This window comes from Caloenas nicobarica, chromosome 1, assembly GCF_036013445.1.
Source record: "Caloenas nicobarica isolate bCalNic1 chromosome 1, bCalNic1.hap1, whole genome shotgun sequence".
NCBI classification, from domain to species: domain Eukaryota; kingdom Metazoa; phylum Chordata; class Aves; order Columbiformes; family Columbidae; genus Caloenas; species Caloenas nicobarica.
Window position 1 is genome coordinate 1798961 of NC_088245.1, and position 13213 is coordinate 1812173.

Here is a 13213-nt window from a genome sequence, read left to right on the forward strand (position 1 = left end):
CATCACCCTGGCTTTGAAGTTCCATCCACCCATTCAGATCTTGAGGCCACCTGGGCCGCCTTCTTGTAAGCGCATGGCTTGATGACAACTGCATCCAGTTTTTGGACACCTGGCACCAAGGAGACCTGGAGCAAGACGGATGGAGGCCACCAAGAGGGACAGGGGGATGTGCCCCATGATGAGATGCTGAGGGAGATGGGATGGTTTGGCCTGGAGATGAGACAGCTTTGGGGTGGGGGCACCTAACACAGACCCTCCTGTCTCTATGAAGATGTTACTGAGAAAACGGAGCCAAAGTCTTCACTACAAAGTGTGATGGGAGAGACATCAGCGTCAGATGAAGCAAGAGCAAGGCAAGATGGACACAGGAAAATGTTCTTCCAGCAGTGGGACGCGTCACCCAAAGCGGCTCCATCCTTGGAGGACTTCAAGACCCAACGTGGAGGAACCTGATCTGCCCCTAGAACTGACTTTGCTTTGTCCAGAAGGTTGGATACAGACCTCCTGCTGTCCCTTCCCACCTCAACTACACCATGATCCTGCCTCAATGAGAACCTACACACTGGTACCACCAGGTCACCAACATCACCAGTTCCACATTATTGAGCCATAACGGACCCCCGCGACCACAGCACCTTCCCCACCGCACATGCTGCTGTCGGCACAACCAGAAAGACGACCTGATTTTAATGGGAAAAAACAAAACCAAACCCAAAAAAACCAAAACACAGAAGATGTCTGCTAAAAAAACTGACCGAGACGATGTCTGGCAGCCTGGGAACCCGGCCCAGGAACACGGAACGTCCTTGACAAGAGCAGGTGGGAGCTCGGGGCCATCGTAGATAAGTGTCCAACAAAGACGCTGCTGTAACCTGAGGAACAAAGACGCTGCTGTAACCTGGGGAACAAAGAAACCACTATAATGAACTGACCTACGACAGCAGAAATCAGCAACGGCTGCTCCAGGAGCTGCTGTCCCGCGCCCATTCGTGGATCTACACTAAAGACATAAAAATAACTCCCTTTTTACCCCAAACCAAGGCCCTCCAGGCATTAATCCCGGGGGGACATCCTTGTACAACCCCTTGGACCCTCACTGGGGATGCCCAACTTGGGCCACTGTGACATCCATCGTCTTTGAAGTGCAACTTCATCCATTGTCAACTGGCCCCACTCCTGGGAGCGGTTTGATGAACGGCACCGGTAATAATTTGAACGATATATTTTGAATTTTTTATGTACATATAGGTGTGCATATAAGTAATTAATCATAAATATATGTATGTTTATATGCTTGCTTTTCTGCTAGTAATTTTGTAGTAACTTGTAATACACACTTGCTTTACTAATCATAATTATACTTGACTTATAATAGTAATCTGTAATAAAGAAATTTGTGGAAACTAAGCACCGTGTCCTTGTGTACTCTGGGGTCTTCCGACCCCACTGTTGTCACCGTCCCACACCCTTGGGCTGGGTGGTGACTGTGACCATGACCACCAAGCCGGGTGCACGGACACGCGTCCTCCCTGAGCGCCGAAGAGGACGTTATCAGATCCTCCCTAATTTGGCTGCTCTTTTATTGACTTGGCCAAATCAAGCGGACACCTGGGCCCCTGGGAGCCGTTCCTTTCTTCTCTGTTGCTGCCGGCTGCGTGGGGACAGCAGACGTGGCGTTGGTGAGAAGGTCCCCGAGAGCCCCTGGGGCTGTATATAGTGGGGTATATACGTCCTCGGGGGCTGAGGCTCGTCTGCACCCACTCACCATGAAGATCCTCCTGGTTTTTGCTGCCCTCGTGGCAGCCGCCCGCAGCGAGAAGCTTTTCGTGGGGTGAGTCCTGCCGAAAACAGGGGGTGGTGGTTCACTTTGGTTGGGGACAGGGATGGGAGTGAGAGATATCTGGCCTTGTCCATCCTCCTTTGGGGTCAGTGAGGAGGGTAACATCCCAAAGGAGGGAAATCCATCAGCTTTTGATGCATTATTAGTTTAGATTCGATCTGGGGAACAATTTCTTCCTGGAAAGGGCTGTGGGGCATTGGAACAGGCTGCCCAGGGCAGTGCTGGAGTCACCATCCCTGGAGGGGCTGGACAGACGGACATGAGGTTCTCAGGACATGGGGCAGTGCCAGGGCTGGGTGAATGGTTGGACTTGATGATCCTGAGGGGCTTTTCCAACCAAAATGATTCTATGCTTCTATGAACAGCTCCTTTCCCCTGCATTGTGTGATCCCTCCTCCATGTCCTGATGTCTCTCCCTGCCTTACAGGGACCAGGTCCTCCGCATCACGGCCGGCGATGAGCAGCAGATCACCCAGCTCAAGGCACTCGGGGAGCAGGCAGAGCTGCAGGTGAGTGCCATGGGGCCTTGAGCTCCCTCCAGCATTAAACAAACCCTGATGACATCCAGGGCTCCCTCCTCCTTTTGGCCCATTCAATTTTCCTTTCCATTTTGGGTATGTTTAATTTATATGTAAATCGAGAACAAGTCTTATGAGGAGCGGCTGAGGGAGCTGGGGGTTCAGCTGGAGAACAGGAGCTGAGGGGAGACCTTCTGATCTCTGACCTGCCTGAAAGGAGCTTGGAGCCAGGGGGGTCGGGCTCTGCTCCCCAGGAACAAGCGCCAGGAGCAGAGGAAACGGCCTCAAGTTGCGCCAGGGGAGGTTGAGGTTGGATCTGGGGAACAATTTCTTCCCCAAAGGGCTGTGGGGCATTGGAACAGGCTGCCCAGGGCAGTGCTGGAGTCACCATCCCTGGAGGGGTTGGACAGACGGACATGAGGTTCTCAGGACATGGGGCAGTGCCAGGGCTGGGTTAACAGTTGGACTCGATGATCTTGAGGGTCTTTTCTAACTAAAATGATTCTGTGATTCTATTCTATAATCTGCATCACAAAGCTGATGTAAGGAGATACTTCTATTGAATTAAAGAGCAAAACTAGCACACGGCAACCCCGGTGTCTCATTGTTTCTGCTCAAATCACAGAAACTCCTCATTCAAAGGGACGTTTGCAACCCACAAGTGACTTGGGATGCAAAACATTTATGTAGAAGATCCATTGAGGGAAGCAAAGGGACCTTGACCCATCCTGGTACCCATACATGTCCCCAGACTTGTCCAAAGACCTTTTAAAATCCTTCAATGGAAACTCTTATGAGACCGTTTTCGGTGCCGGGGAGCTCAGTGGATGAGCACCAGCACAGGATGGGACCAAGCTCTCTCGTCTCCTCCACACCAGGTTGACTTTTGGCGTCACCCCACCAGCCCTGGCCACCCGGCCGACCTGCAGGTGCCCTTCTCCAGCCTCCCAGCCATTAAAACCTTCCTGGAGTCCAACAACATCTCCTACAGCATCATGATTGAGGACATGCAGGTAAGGACTGCGGTGGGGAGCAGGATGAGCTCCTGTGGCTCAGTCCCAACAGAAGGTCCAAAAAGTTGGATAACAGGAGGAGATGGAAGGAAAACCCAACCACCTGCTACTTCCAGCTTGTTTGTTGTTTTTGGTTTTTTTTTCCTCCTAAACAGGAATTGTTGGACGAGGAAAGGAGAACCATGGTGAAGTCCAGGAGGATAGAGAGGAGCATCAGCACGTTCGATTTTGCCTCCTACCACACGATAGACGAGGTACTTTGCAGCACACACGATTCATCTTGCTGGGGGTCATGCTCAGCCTGTGCCATGGTTGTATCCATGTGGTGACGTTCATAGTGGCAGCAAGACCTCCTGGGACATGTTTCTCCTCCTCGGGTGGAGGTTTTAGCTGATCCAGGAGACCGGGCATCCCTCCATGTGCAGTGTGGCCAGTCCCAGCACCTCCCCACCTTGCTGGGAGACATCTTGGGCCCCTCACGCCAAGAAAGGCCTTGAGGTGCTGGAGCGAGTTGGGAGAAGGGAACGGAGCTGGGGAAGGGGCTGGAGCACAAGTGTGATGGGAGCGGCTGAGGGAGCTGGGGGTTCAGCTGGAGAACAGGAGCTGAGGGGAGACCTTCTGATCTCTGACCTGCCTGGAAGGAGCTTGGAGCCAGGGGGGTCGGGCTCTGCTCCCCAGGAACAAGCGCCAGGAGCAGAGGAAACGGCCTCAAGTTGCGCCAGGGGAGGTTGAGGTTGGATCTGGGGACCAATTTCTTCCCAAAGGGCTGTGGGGCATTGGAACAGGCTGCCCAGGGCAGTGCTGGAGTCACCATCCCTGGAGGGCTTGGTCAGACGGAGATGAGGTTCTCAGGACATGGGGCAGTGGCAGCGTTGGATTAACAGTTGGACTTGATGATCTTGAGGGTCTTTTCCAACCAAAACGATTCGATGATCTTCAGCTGCATTTTAGGGGGCCAAACCCTGTTGTTTGGAGCCCGGCGGGTGGCTGATGGAGGTTGTGATGGCGTTGGGGGATCTCTGGGCTTTTTTTCCCTCCATCATTCATCTGCTTTTGCGAAAACCTTTGCTGTGTGAACCTCCCTGCTTGCACAGAGGTCCGAGCACTTGGTCTTCTTCAGGGAAGAACCTGGTCTTCTCCAGGGGAGCTCTGCATGTTGCATCCGATGCTGGATACACTAAAAATCAAAAGGAAAGCGAGGGTGAGCCTCATGACCCAACAGCTCCTCCTTTCAGATCTACGACTGGATGGACGTGCTGGTGGGGGATCATCCCAACCTCGTTAGCAAGATCCAGATCGGGCAGAGCTATGAGAACAGACCCCTGTACATGCTGAAGGTGGGTACCAGGGGCACCTTCACCTTGCCCAGCCCTGGGAGGACACGGGGCTGAAATCCCCGCTCTCCGTCCAGTTCAGCACCGGGGGATCGAATCGTTCGGCCATCTGGTTGGACACCGGCATCCACCCACGGGAATGGATCACCCAAGCCACCGGCATCTGGACAGCCAACAAGGTAACCGCGTGCCCTGGAACACCAGTTCTTACCCCGTCCTGTGATGCTGCTCAGTTGCGTCCCTTGTCCCCAGGGGGTACCGAGCCGGATGGAGCTCTGAGCAGCCTGGTCTGGGTGAAGTTGTCCCTGCTCATGGCAGGGGTTGGACCGGATGGGTTTTGAAGGTCCCTTCCAACCCAAACTGTCCTATGATCCTGTGATCTCCCACTCTCCTCCCCATGGAGATTGCTGAGGAGTACGGCCAGGACCCCTCTGTCACCGCCATCCTGGACAGCATGGACATCTTCTTCGAGATTGTCACCAACCCTGATGGCTTTGTCTTCACCCACAGCTCTGTGAGTGCAGGGACGTTGTGGGGTGGGGGGACTTGTCCCTGCACTTGTCTCCAGCAACCTTGGCTGGTCATGGTTTTTGAGCGGTGAGGAATGACTTCTGAGCAGGGCCTGTTGCAATAGGACAAGGGCCGATGGTTTTAAACTAAAGGAGAGAGATTCAGGCTGGACATGAGGAAGAAATTGTTGCCCCTGAGGGTGGTGAGAGCCTGGCCCAGGTTGCCCAGAGAGGTGGTGGATGAACCATCCCTGGAGACATCCCAGGCCAGGCTGGACGGGGCTCTGAGCAACCTGAGCTGGTGCAGATGTCCCTGCTCATGGCAGGGGGGGCACTGGGGGGGCTGGGAAGGTCCCTTCCAACCCAAATTATTCTATGATTCTAGGACCGACTGTGGCGCAAGACAAGGTCCATCAACACCGGCTCCCCCTGCATCGGCGTGGACCCCAACCGAAACTGGGACGCTGGATTTGGAGGTGAGAGCTGGGCCACCAGGTCCCCACATTGGGCATCGCTTGTGCCTCAAAGCGTTGAAGTTTCCTGCTAGAGGGGAGATACCTGGGGTCTACAAACCTTTCCCCGGGGAGACCTCTCTGCATGGTGCCTCCTCCGCCACGTCCCAGGCTCTGGCGCCAGCAGCGACCCCTGCTCCGAGACCTACCATGGCCCTTACGCCCACTCTGAAAGAGAAGTGAAAGCCATCGCGGACTTCATCCTTGGCCACGGGAACGTGAAATCGGTCATCTCCATCCACAGCTACTCCCAGATGCTGCTTTTCCCCTACGGCTACAAGACAGCACCCGTGCCCAACCACCAGGAAATGGTGAGATGGCCCCAAAATGTAGACGTGGGGCTGTGAGCACCAGCTTTGCTGGAAAAGTCAGGTCAGATCATCCCAGGATCCTCCCTGCTCCTCCTGTTAGATACAACCTGCACGTTGGAGCCCATCACTTGGTTCTTGGAGGGAGGGCAATTGCAAGATGTACCTCCCATCCATCAAAAATTAAGGGTGTTTGGGGGAAAGCGAGAGCAGAGGGGGCTCTAGACCCCGTGGTTTCTGTTGCCCAAAGCTCTTGGCCCATGAGATATCACCACTTTTGGGCTCTTCCTTGCAGAACGAACTGGCTAAAAAGGCGGTGAGTGATTTGGCCGCCGTGTACGGGACAAAATACACCTATGGCAGCATCGCGGACGCCATCTGTAAGTGCCCCTCATCCCGCAGCGTCGTGTCCACCACGAACGCTCAGCGTCGGGATCACATCTCCCCACAGACGCAGCAGATGGCACCACCATTGACTGGGCCTATGACAACGGGGTGAAATATTCCTTCACCTTCGAGCTGAGGGACTCAGGACGTTACGGCTTCCTCCTGCCCAGCACCCAGATCATCCCCACCGCTACCGAGACCTGGCCGGCGCTGTTGGACATCATGGTCCACGTCCTGGAGCATCCGTACTGAACCTGGTGGCCCCTACAAAATCCCCTTGCCTCAATAAATAATGCCGGAGATTTTAGGGTTTAAGGCTGGCACCTTTATTTTTTCCACGCTAGATTTCAAAAAAATGTTGAAAAAGGATGCCCAGCCCTACAGGTTTATTCCTCCCTCTTGGCTTTGACCCTGCAAGTTCCCATCTATTGGGGAGAACAGCCCTGAAGGACCTGGGAAGGGATGGGTGTTTTTTGGGCAACCAAATGCAAATTTGTGGGGGTTTGGGCAACTTTGTTCCGTTGTCCCTTCCCTGGGGGCTGAGAGAGATGACACTGGGCACCCTCAGGGCCATCGCTGGTGCAAAGCACTTCCAGGTATTTGCTGTTTTATTTTTACCACCTGGGATGACTGTCACCTGCTCTGACCTCTGTCCCATGACGGCCTTTAAGCCAATTTCTGTGCCAGTATCACCATGGCCACAGTTTAGGCATCCAGCTCACTGAGCCCCCCCTGCCAAAATTCACATAGTATCGTGGAATCATTTTCAAGATCAAGTCCAACCATAACCCACCCTGGCACTGCCCCATGTCCTGAGAACCTCATGTCCGTCTGTCCAGCCCCTCCAGGGATGGTGACTCCAGCACTGCCCTGGGCAGCCTGTTCCAATGCCCCACAGCCCTTTGGGGAAGAAATTGTTCCCCAGATCCAACCTCAACCTCCCCTGGCGCAACTTGAGGCCGTTTCCTCTGCTCCTGGCGCTTGTTCCTGGGGAGCAGAGCCCGACCCCCCTGGCTCCAAGCTCCTTTCAGGCAGTTCAGAGATCAGAAGGTCTCCCCTCAGCTCCTGTTCTCCAGCTGAACCCCCAGCTCCCTCAGCCGCTCCCATCGCACTTGTGCTCCAGCCCCTTCCCCGGCTTCACCACATCTCACGTTTTTCTCAGCCCAGTTTAACCCCTCTCCTCCTCACAGCTCCGTGGGCACTGGGATTTTGTCACATCCTCAACTCTTGCATCACCAGTGGGTGACCCAGCAACAGCTCTGGCCGGTTCCCAGGACAAGTTTAGCCGGGACCAGGAGTGCTGCAGAGTGGAGGACGGTGGTGTCCAGCCTTCGATGGTGTCCAACCTTCGATGGTGTCCAACCTTGGCCGGTGTCAGCCGGAGCCTTCCCACGGCCCTGGGAAAGAGAACAGCTGGGGATCACCATCCCGACGGGATTTAAGAGGCTCCGGGTTGCCGTTGGGACACAGAACGGGCTGTTTCCACTGACCATGAGGGTCCTCGTCCTGTTGGCTGCCCTGGTGGCAGTGGCCACCAGCACCGAGACTTTTGTTGGGTAGGGGGCTCTGGCTGGCTGGGGGGTGGCCGGGATGGGGATGGTGGCACCGGTTGGGACAGAAGGAGCTGGTTCAGCCCCGAGGGGACACAGACACCCAGTGCAAATCCCCAGGGTGGGGGACTGGACGGAGTGAGGGTTAAGCTGGACCTACAGAGGCCAGAGCTTGGCCCCGTGTCCCCCCAGCACCCACTGATCCCACAGGCACCAGGTGTTGCGCATCGTCCCCACCACCCATGAGGAGCTGCAGAAGGTGCAGGAGCTGCAGGACCTCGAGGATCTGCAGGTACCAGGCGAAGCAGCGGGGGGTGGCTTTTGGGGACACCCCCAAGCCCATGTCACTTGCTTTGCACCCCCCAAGCCAGACTGTAAAGCAGGGCTGGGGCTGGATGGGGGACAATGGGGACCAGCTGGTGATATGCAAGCGAGAAGCTGGTGCAGGGCGAGCAGCCAGAGGCTGGATCTGACCCCCACGTTTTGATTCCTCCCCTTCCAGCTGGATTTCTGGCAGGGACCCCGCGGGCCTGGGCACCCCGTCGATGTCCGGGTGCCCTTCCCCGGCCTGCAGCCCCTCAAAGCCCACCTGGAGTCCAACGGCATCTCCTACTCCATCATGATCGAGGACGTGCAGGTCAGTGGAGGCAGGGGAGACACAGGGGGTCTCGGGGCGGTGGGGGACGAGGTCTCATCCTGACCCCACATCGCCCAGGCGCTGGTGGACCGTGAGAAGAGGGAGATGCTTCGGAGCCGCCACCGGTTGCCGCTCTCCACCAACACCTTCAGCTATGACTCCTACCACACTTTGGATGAGGTGAGGAAAAAAAGCCAAGATTCGGGGCATTTTAGGGGAAAAAATGACATCTTGGAATTGCTCTCGCAAAGCCCTTTGCTCCACAAGCAGCAAGAGCGGGGGATGAGCCAGGCGTGACCCCCCCATCCCTTGTCCGCATCTCCAGATTTACGCCTTCATCGACCTGCTGGTGGCTGAGAACCCCAACCTGGTCAGCAAACTTGAGATCGGGCGGTCAACGGAGGATCGGCCCCTCTACGTGCTCAAGGTGAGGATTCGGAGTCTGCGGGGTGGCCGGAGAGGGGACAGGGACAAAGCTGGACCCCCCCATCTCTGCTCTTCCAGTTCAGCAAAGGGGGAACGAACCGCCCGGCCATCTGGATCGACACCGGCATCCACTCCCGAGAATGGGTGACACAAGCCAGCGGCATCTGGTTCGCCAAGAAGGTACGGACACCTCCCGGCCATGCCTGATGTCCCCAAAGGGCCACGAGGCCCTGCAGCCACCGTGGTGGCCAACCCCCCGGAGGGGGCGGTGATCCAGCAGCGCCAGGGAACCCCAAACCGCCATCCTCTCTAGATTGTCTCAGACCATGAGAATGATGAAGTTCTGGCCTCCGTCCTGGATGAGTTGGACATCTTCCTGGAGATCGTCACCAACCCTGATGGCTTTGCCTTCACCCACACCCAGGTATCGCCCCGGCTTTCCTCACCCTGACCACGCTGGGTGGGGATGAGGAGCATCTCCATGCTGCATGTGGAGGCCTCCGAAAGCTCAAATCCCCCTTGTCTACATTTCCACGGGGTGGGAAAGGGACCACTGGGACCCTTTAGATGCCCCAGATGGCAGCCCCGTGTCTGCTGGAGGCTGGTGGAGCTCTGGCCACCAGCTGAAACGTCTCCGTCCTTCCAGAACCGCCTGTGGAGAAAGACCAGGTCCCGGCACTCCAGCTCCAGTTGCATCGGTGTGGACCCCAACCGCAACTGGGACGCAGGTTTCGGAGGTCAGAGCTCTCCTGCTGTCCCCACAGATGGGTTCTGCCCTCCAGGTGGAGGTTCTGAGGCCATTTCTGGCCCAGAAAGATCCACTGATGTCCCCTGGGGAAGAGATGGGATTTATTTTTTGTGGCAGAGATGTGGGCTTGGGCTCCACCAGGGCTTTGTTGTCCCCTAATGACCAGCACGGTGGGGACCACAACTGAAAACCATCATAAAACATCTAGGAGGAGCCCCATGAGGGTTCCTTGAGGGATGGGAAAAGCTCTTGGGCTTGGAAATAGAAAAGACCCTTTGCCCTTGTGACTCTCTGAGCCACCCAACTTCCACCAAAGCCACCAAACACCCACGCTATGTTTGGACATCCCCACAGGGTCTGGCTCCAGCTCAAACCCCTGCTCGGAGACGTATCACGGACCCTACGCCAACTCGGAGCCCGAGGTGAGGGCCATCGTGGACTTTGTGAAGAACCACGGGAACATCAAGGCTTTCATCTCCATCCACAGCTACTCCCAGCTCCTGCTCTACCCTTACGGCTACACCAGCGACCCAGCGCCCGACCACCAGGAGCTGGTAGGGTGACGTGGAGGTTTGAAGTGGGGTGGGATGATATGAGGCTGCTCTTCTCTTCCACGGAGGACCAACCTCCATCGTAGAATTAGAAGCATTTTGGTTGGAAAAGACCCTTTGAATGAGGAGTTTCTGTGATTTGAGCAGAAACAATGAGACACCGGGGTTGCCGTGTGCTAGTTTTGCTCTTTAATTCAATAGAAGTATCTCCTTACATCAGCTTTGTGATGCAGATTATAGAATAGAATCACAGAATCATTTTAGTTAGAAAAGATCCTCAAGATCATCGAGTCCAACTGTTAACCCAGCCCCGGCACTGCCCCATGTCCCTGAGAACCTCATCTTCGCATCTGTCCACCCCTCCAGGGATGGTGACTCCAGCACTGCCCTGGGCAGCCTGTTCCAATGCCCCACAGCCCTTTGGGGAAGAAATTGTTCCTAATATTACGCACCGTGGAAGAGACGAAAGCCGGGAAGAAGCCCTGGCTCTTCTGCCACCCCTGGGGACTCCCCCAGGTCAAGGCTACTGAGCTCCGGCATCTTTTTTTTGCCAGCGACACAAACAAAAAAAACCCTCTCCTGGAGTCTCTACCCCACAGATTTTCCCCTTTTCTGCCTCATTTCTCTCTCCTGTGCGTTCCCAGCACCAGATTTCCCAGCAGGCGGTGGCAGCTCTGTCTTCTCTCTACGGCACCGACTTCGAGTACGGCAGCATCTACACCACCATCTGTGAGTAATGGGTGGCGGCGGCGCCCCCAAAATAACCCCAAATCGCCCCTCAGCTTAGACAAAAACATCCCAGATGCAAAGCGGCTGAATATTTCGCATCCCTCCCGTTGTTTTGCCAGACCCAGCGAGCGGCTCGACCGTGGACTGGACGTACAACCAGGGCATCAAATACTCCTTCACCTTCGAGCTGCGGGACACGGGGCGTTACGGGTTCCTGCTCCCGGCCGCGCAGATCGTCCCCACCGCCCAGGAGACCTGGCTGGCGCTCAGGGTCATCATACAGTACACGCAGGACCATCCGTACTGACCCACCATCCGGGGCCAAATCACCTGGATTGGGGGAAAAAGAACAAAATAAATATAAAGAAAGATGAGAAACGCTTTTTGTTGTTTGCTTTTTTTTTTCTCGATCGCGGCAAAAAGCTTTTTTCGGAGGCTGACTCGATGCCAATACCCTGTTTCCCCAAAAATAAGCCCTACCCTGAAAATAAGCCCTAGCGTGATTTTTTTCAGGATTTTTGAGGATGTTCGAAATAAGCCCTACTCCAAAAATAAGCCCTAATTACATTTCATTTAAAAAGTTAATTTGAATAGCGTCCAGGCAGCTATACATGTAAAAAAGTAAAATTAATCGGCGATAGAACACAGCAGGACAGATGTGACAGAATGTGATGACGTGACCGTATTTGAATAAATGTGGTTTTTTTGTTCAAGAGAAAATGTAGATTGTTCATGGAAAAATGAGACATCCCCTGAAAATAAGCCCTAATGCATCTTTTGCAGCAAAAATTAATATAAGACCCTGTCTTATTTTTGGGGAAACGGGGTATAAACAGCACATGTTGGCCCAGTGGCCCAAAAAGGGGATTAGAAAGGCACAAAAACGGTGCGATGCAAAATAAAAGAAGATTGGTTGTTTTCCCTCTTCTCTGGTAGAGGTTGGAAGGGGAAGAGGTTCAGTTTGACACTGAAAAAAGCGAAGTGGAGACCTCAGGCATCACAGCTGTGGGTTCTCATCATCCCCAGTGCACCCAGTGGCTCTGGGACATGATGCAATAGGGTTAATGTGATTTATTTGACGTATTTTTGTGGTTGAAAGGTCCTTCCTCGGGCTCTCGTCGATTCCCGGCTTTCACACGTGCTGCTCGGCCTTCTCCATTAGCTGTCAAAGCTCAAACTGACAAAGAACACTCAGCCGTATGGTGTAATTTAATTTTTATTTAAATAAAACAATTAAAGCTCCCACACTCTCTAGAGTTTGACTCTACCCTCCAAACAACAGCAATTCAAAAGTCCACAAAACATATAAATCCATCAAGATGACAGGAAAGTAGGTTCAGTTCTTCCTTCGACGCCCCAGATTTGGAGGATCTCAAGCAATTTGGGACAAGTTCTGTCCCTCCGTTTCCGAAGGTTTTTCACACAGATTTTGCAATTTGCCTCCCACAGCTGGAGAGCAGGAATCAGGGATTTAAGCCAACGCCATGACCGCTACTCTCATCTATGTTTTCAGACAAGATGCATTTTATACATTTTCGAGCTGAAAGATTTTCCAAGCACGTAATAAACGTCTCTCTCGACTTTTCCCTTGTGCACATCCAGCTAAATCAACCCCATGATATAATTTCTCGGACAACCAGCCCAGACAAGCTCCAAACTCAATTATGCAAGAGATGCCGCTTCGTTCAACGTTTTTATTTCGCGATGACATAAAAAGAGGTGCTGTACAGAGCAGCGGACTCAGGACATCAAGATCATGCCACGCGTGAGCATTTCTGTGACGCTTCAGCACCAAACTCCTTTAAAATCTTTATTTAGCTTTTTTGTATTTGATTAGGCCACCTCATAGCATCGTCACTTCATAATTAAAACCCCAAGAGGCGAGTCAGCTTCCCAAGGCTGCGAGTGAAGAGTGTGGCCAAGAACCGGGTCCCTGTGGCTCCTGCTTTGGGCTCACATCATTTAAATAAACACTTTTTTTTCCTCAAAAAGCGATGCTGTCGTTCCACAGAACCGGTCTGACCGAGAAGGACAAGATACTTTGTTCAGAATAAATATACCTACACCAAGAAATCTTCCAGAAATGGGAATTGAGGAGGAAGGTAAGAAAGCAGAGCAGTTAGGAAGACACTGAGATGCATCTGGCTTCCT

The 13213-nt window shown here is 53.9% G+C and overlaps 2 protein-coding genes across 2 annotated transcripts; both read left to right on the top strand.

Annotated features, from left to right (window-relative positions):
* Positions 1-1736: 1736 nt before the first annotated feature.
* On the top strand, positions 1737-6673 carry LOC135996409 (carboxypeptidase A1-like). The gene is made up of 11 exons (XM_065648344.1): positions 1737-1831; positions 2268-2349; positions 3237-3371; positions 3527-3625; positions 4607-4708; positions 4783-4884; positions 5109-5219; positions 5600-5690; positions 5838-6037; positions 6330-6414; positions 6486-6673. The coding sequence occupies exons 1-11, from the start codon at positions 1767-1769 to the stop codon at positions 6671-6673; spliced, it is 1260 nt and encodes a 419-aa protein (XP_065504416.1). The 5' UTR covers positions 1737-1766.
* Positions 6674-7912: 1239 nt separating this feature from the next.
* On the top strand, positions 7913-11369 carry LOC135996583 (carboxypeptidase A1-like). Its single transcript, XM_065648699.1, has 11 exons — positions 7913-7977; positions 8182-8263; positions 8474-8608; positions 8687-8788; positions 8934-9035; positions 9113-9214; positions 9348-9458; positions 9681-9771; positions 10137-10336; positions 10978-11062; positions 11182-11369. Exons 1-11 carry the CDS (start codon positions 7913-7915, stop codon positions 11367-11369), a joined length of 1263 nt encoding a protein of 420 aa, XP_065504771.1.
* The last annotated feature ends 1844 nt before the right edge of the window (positions 11370-13213 follow it).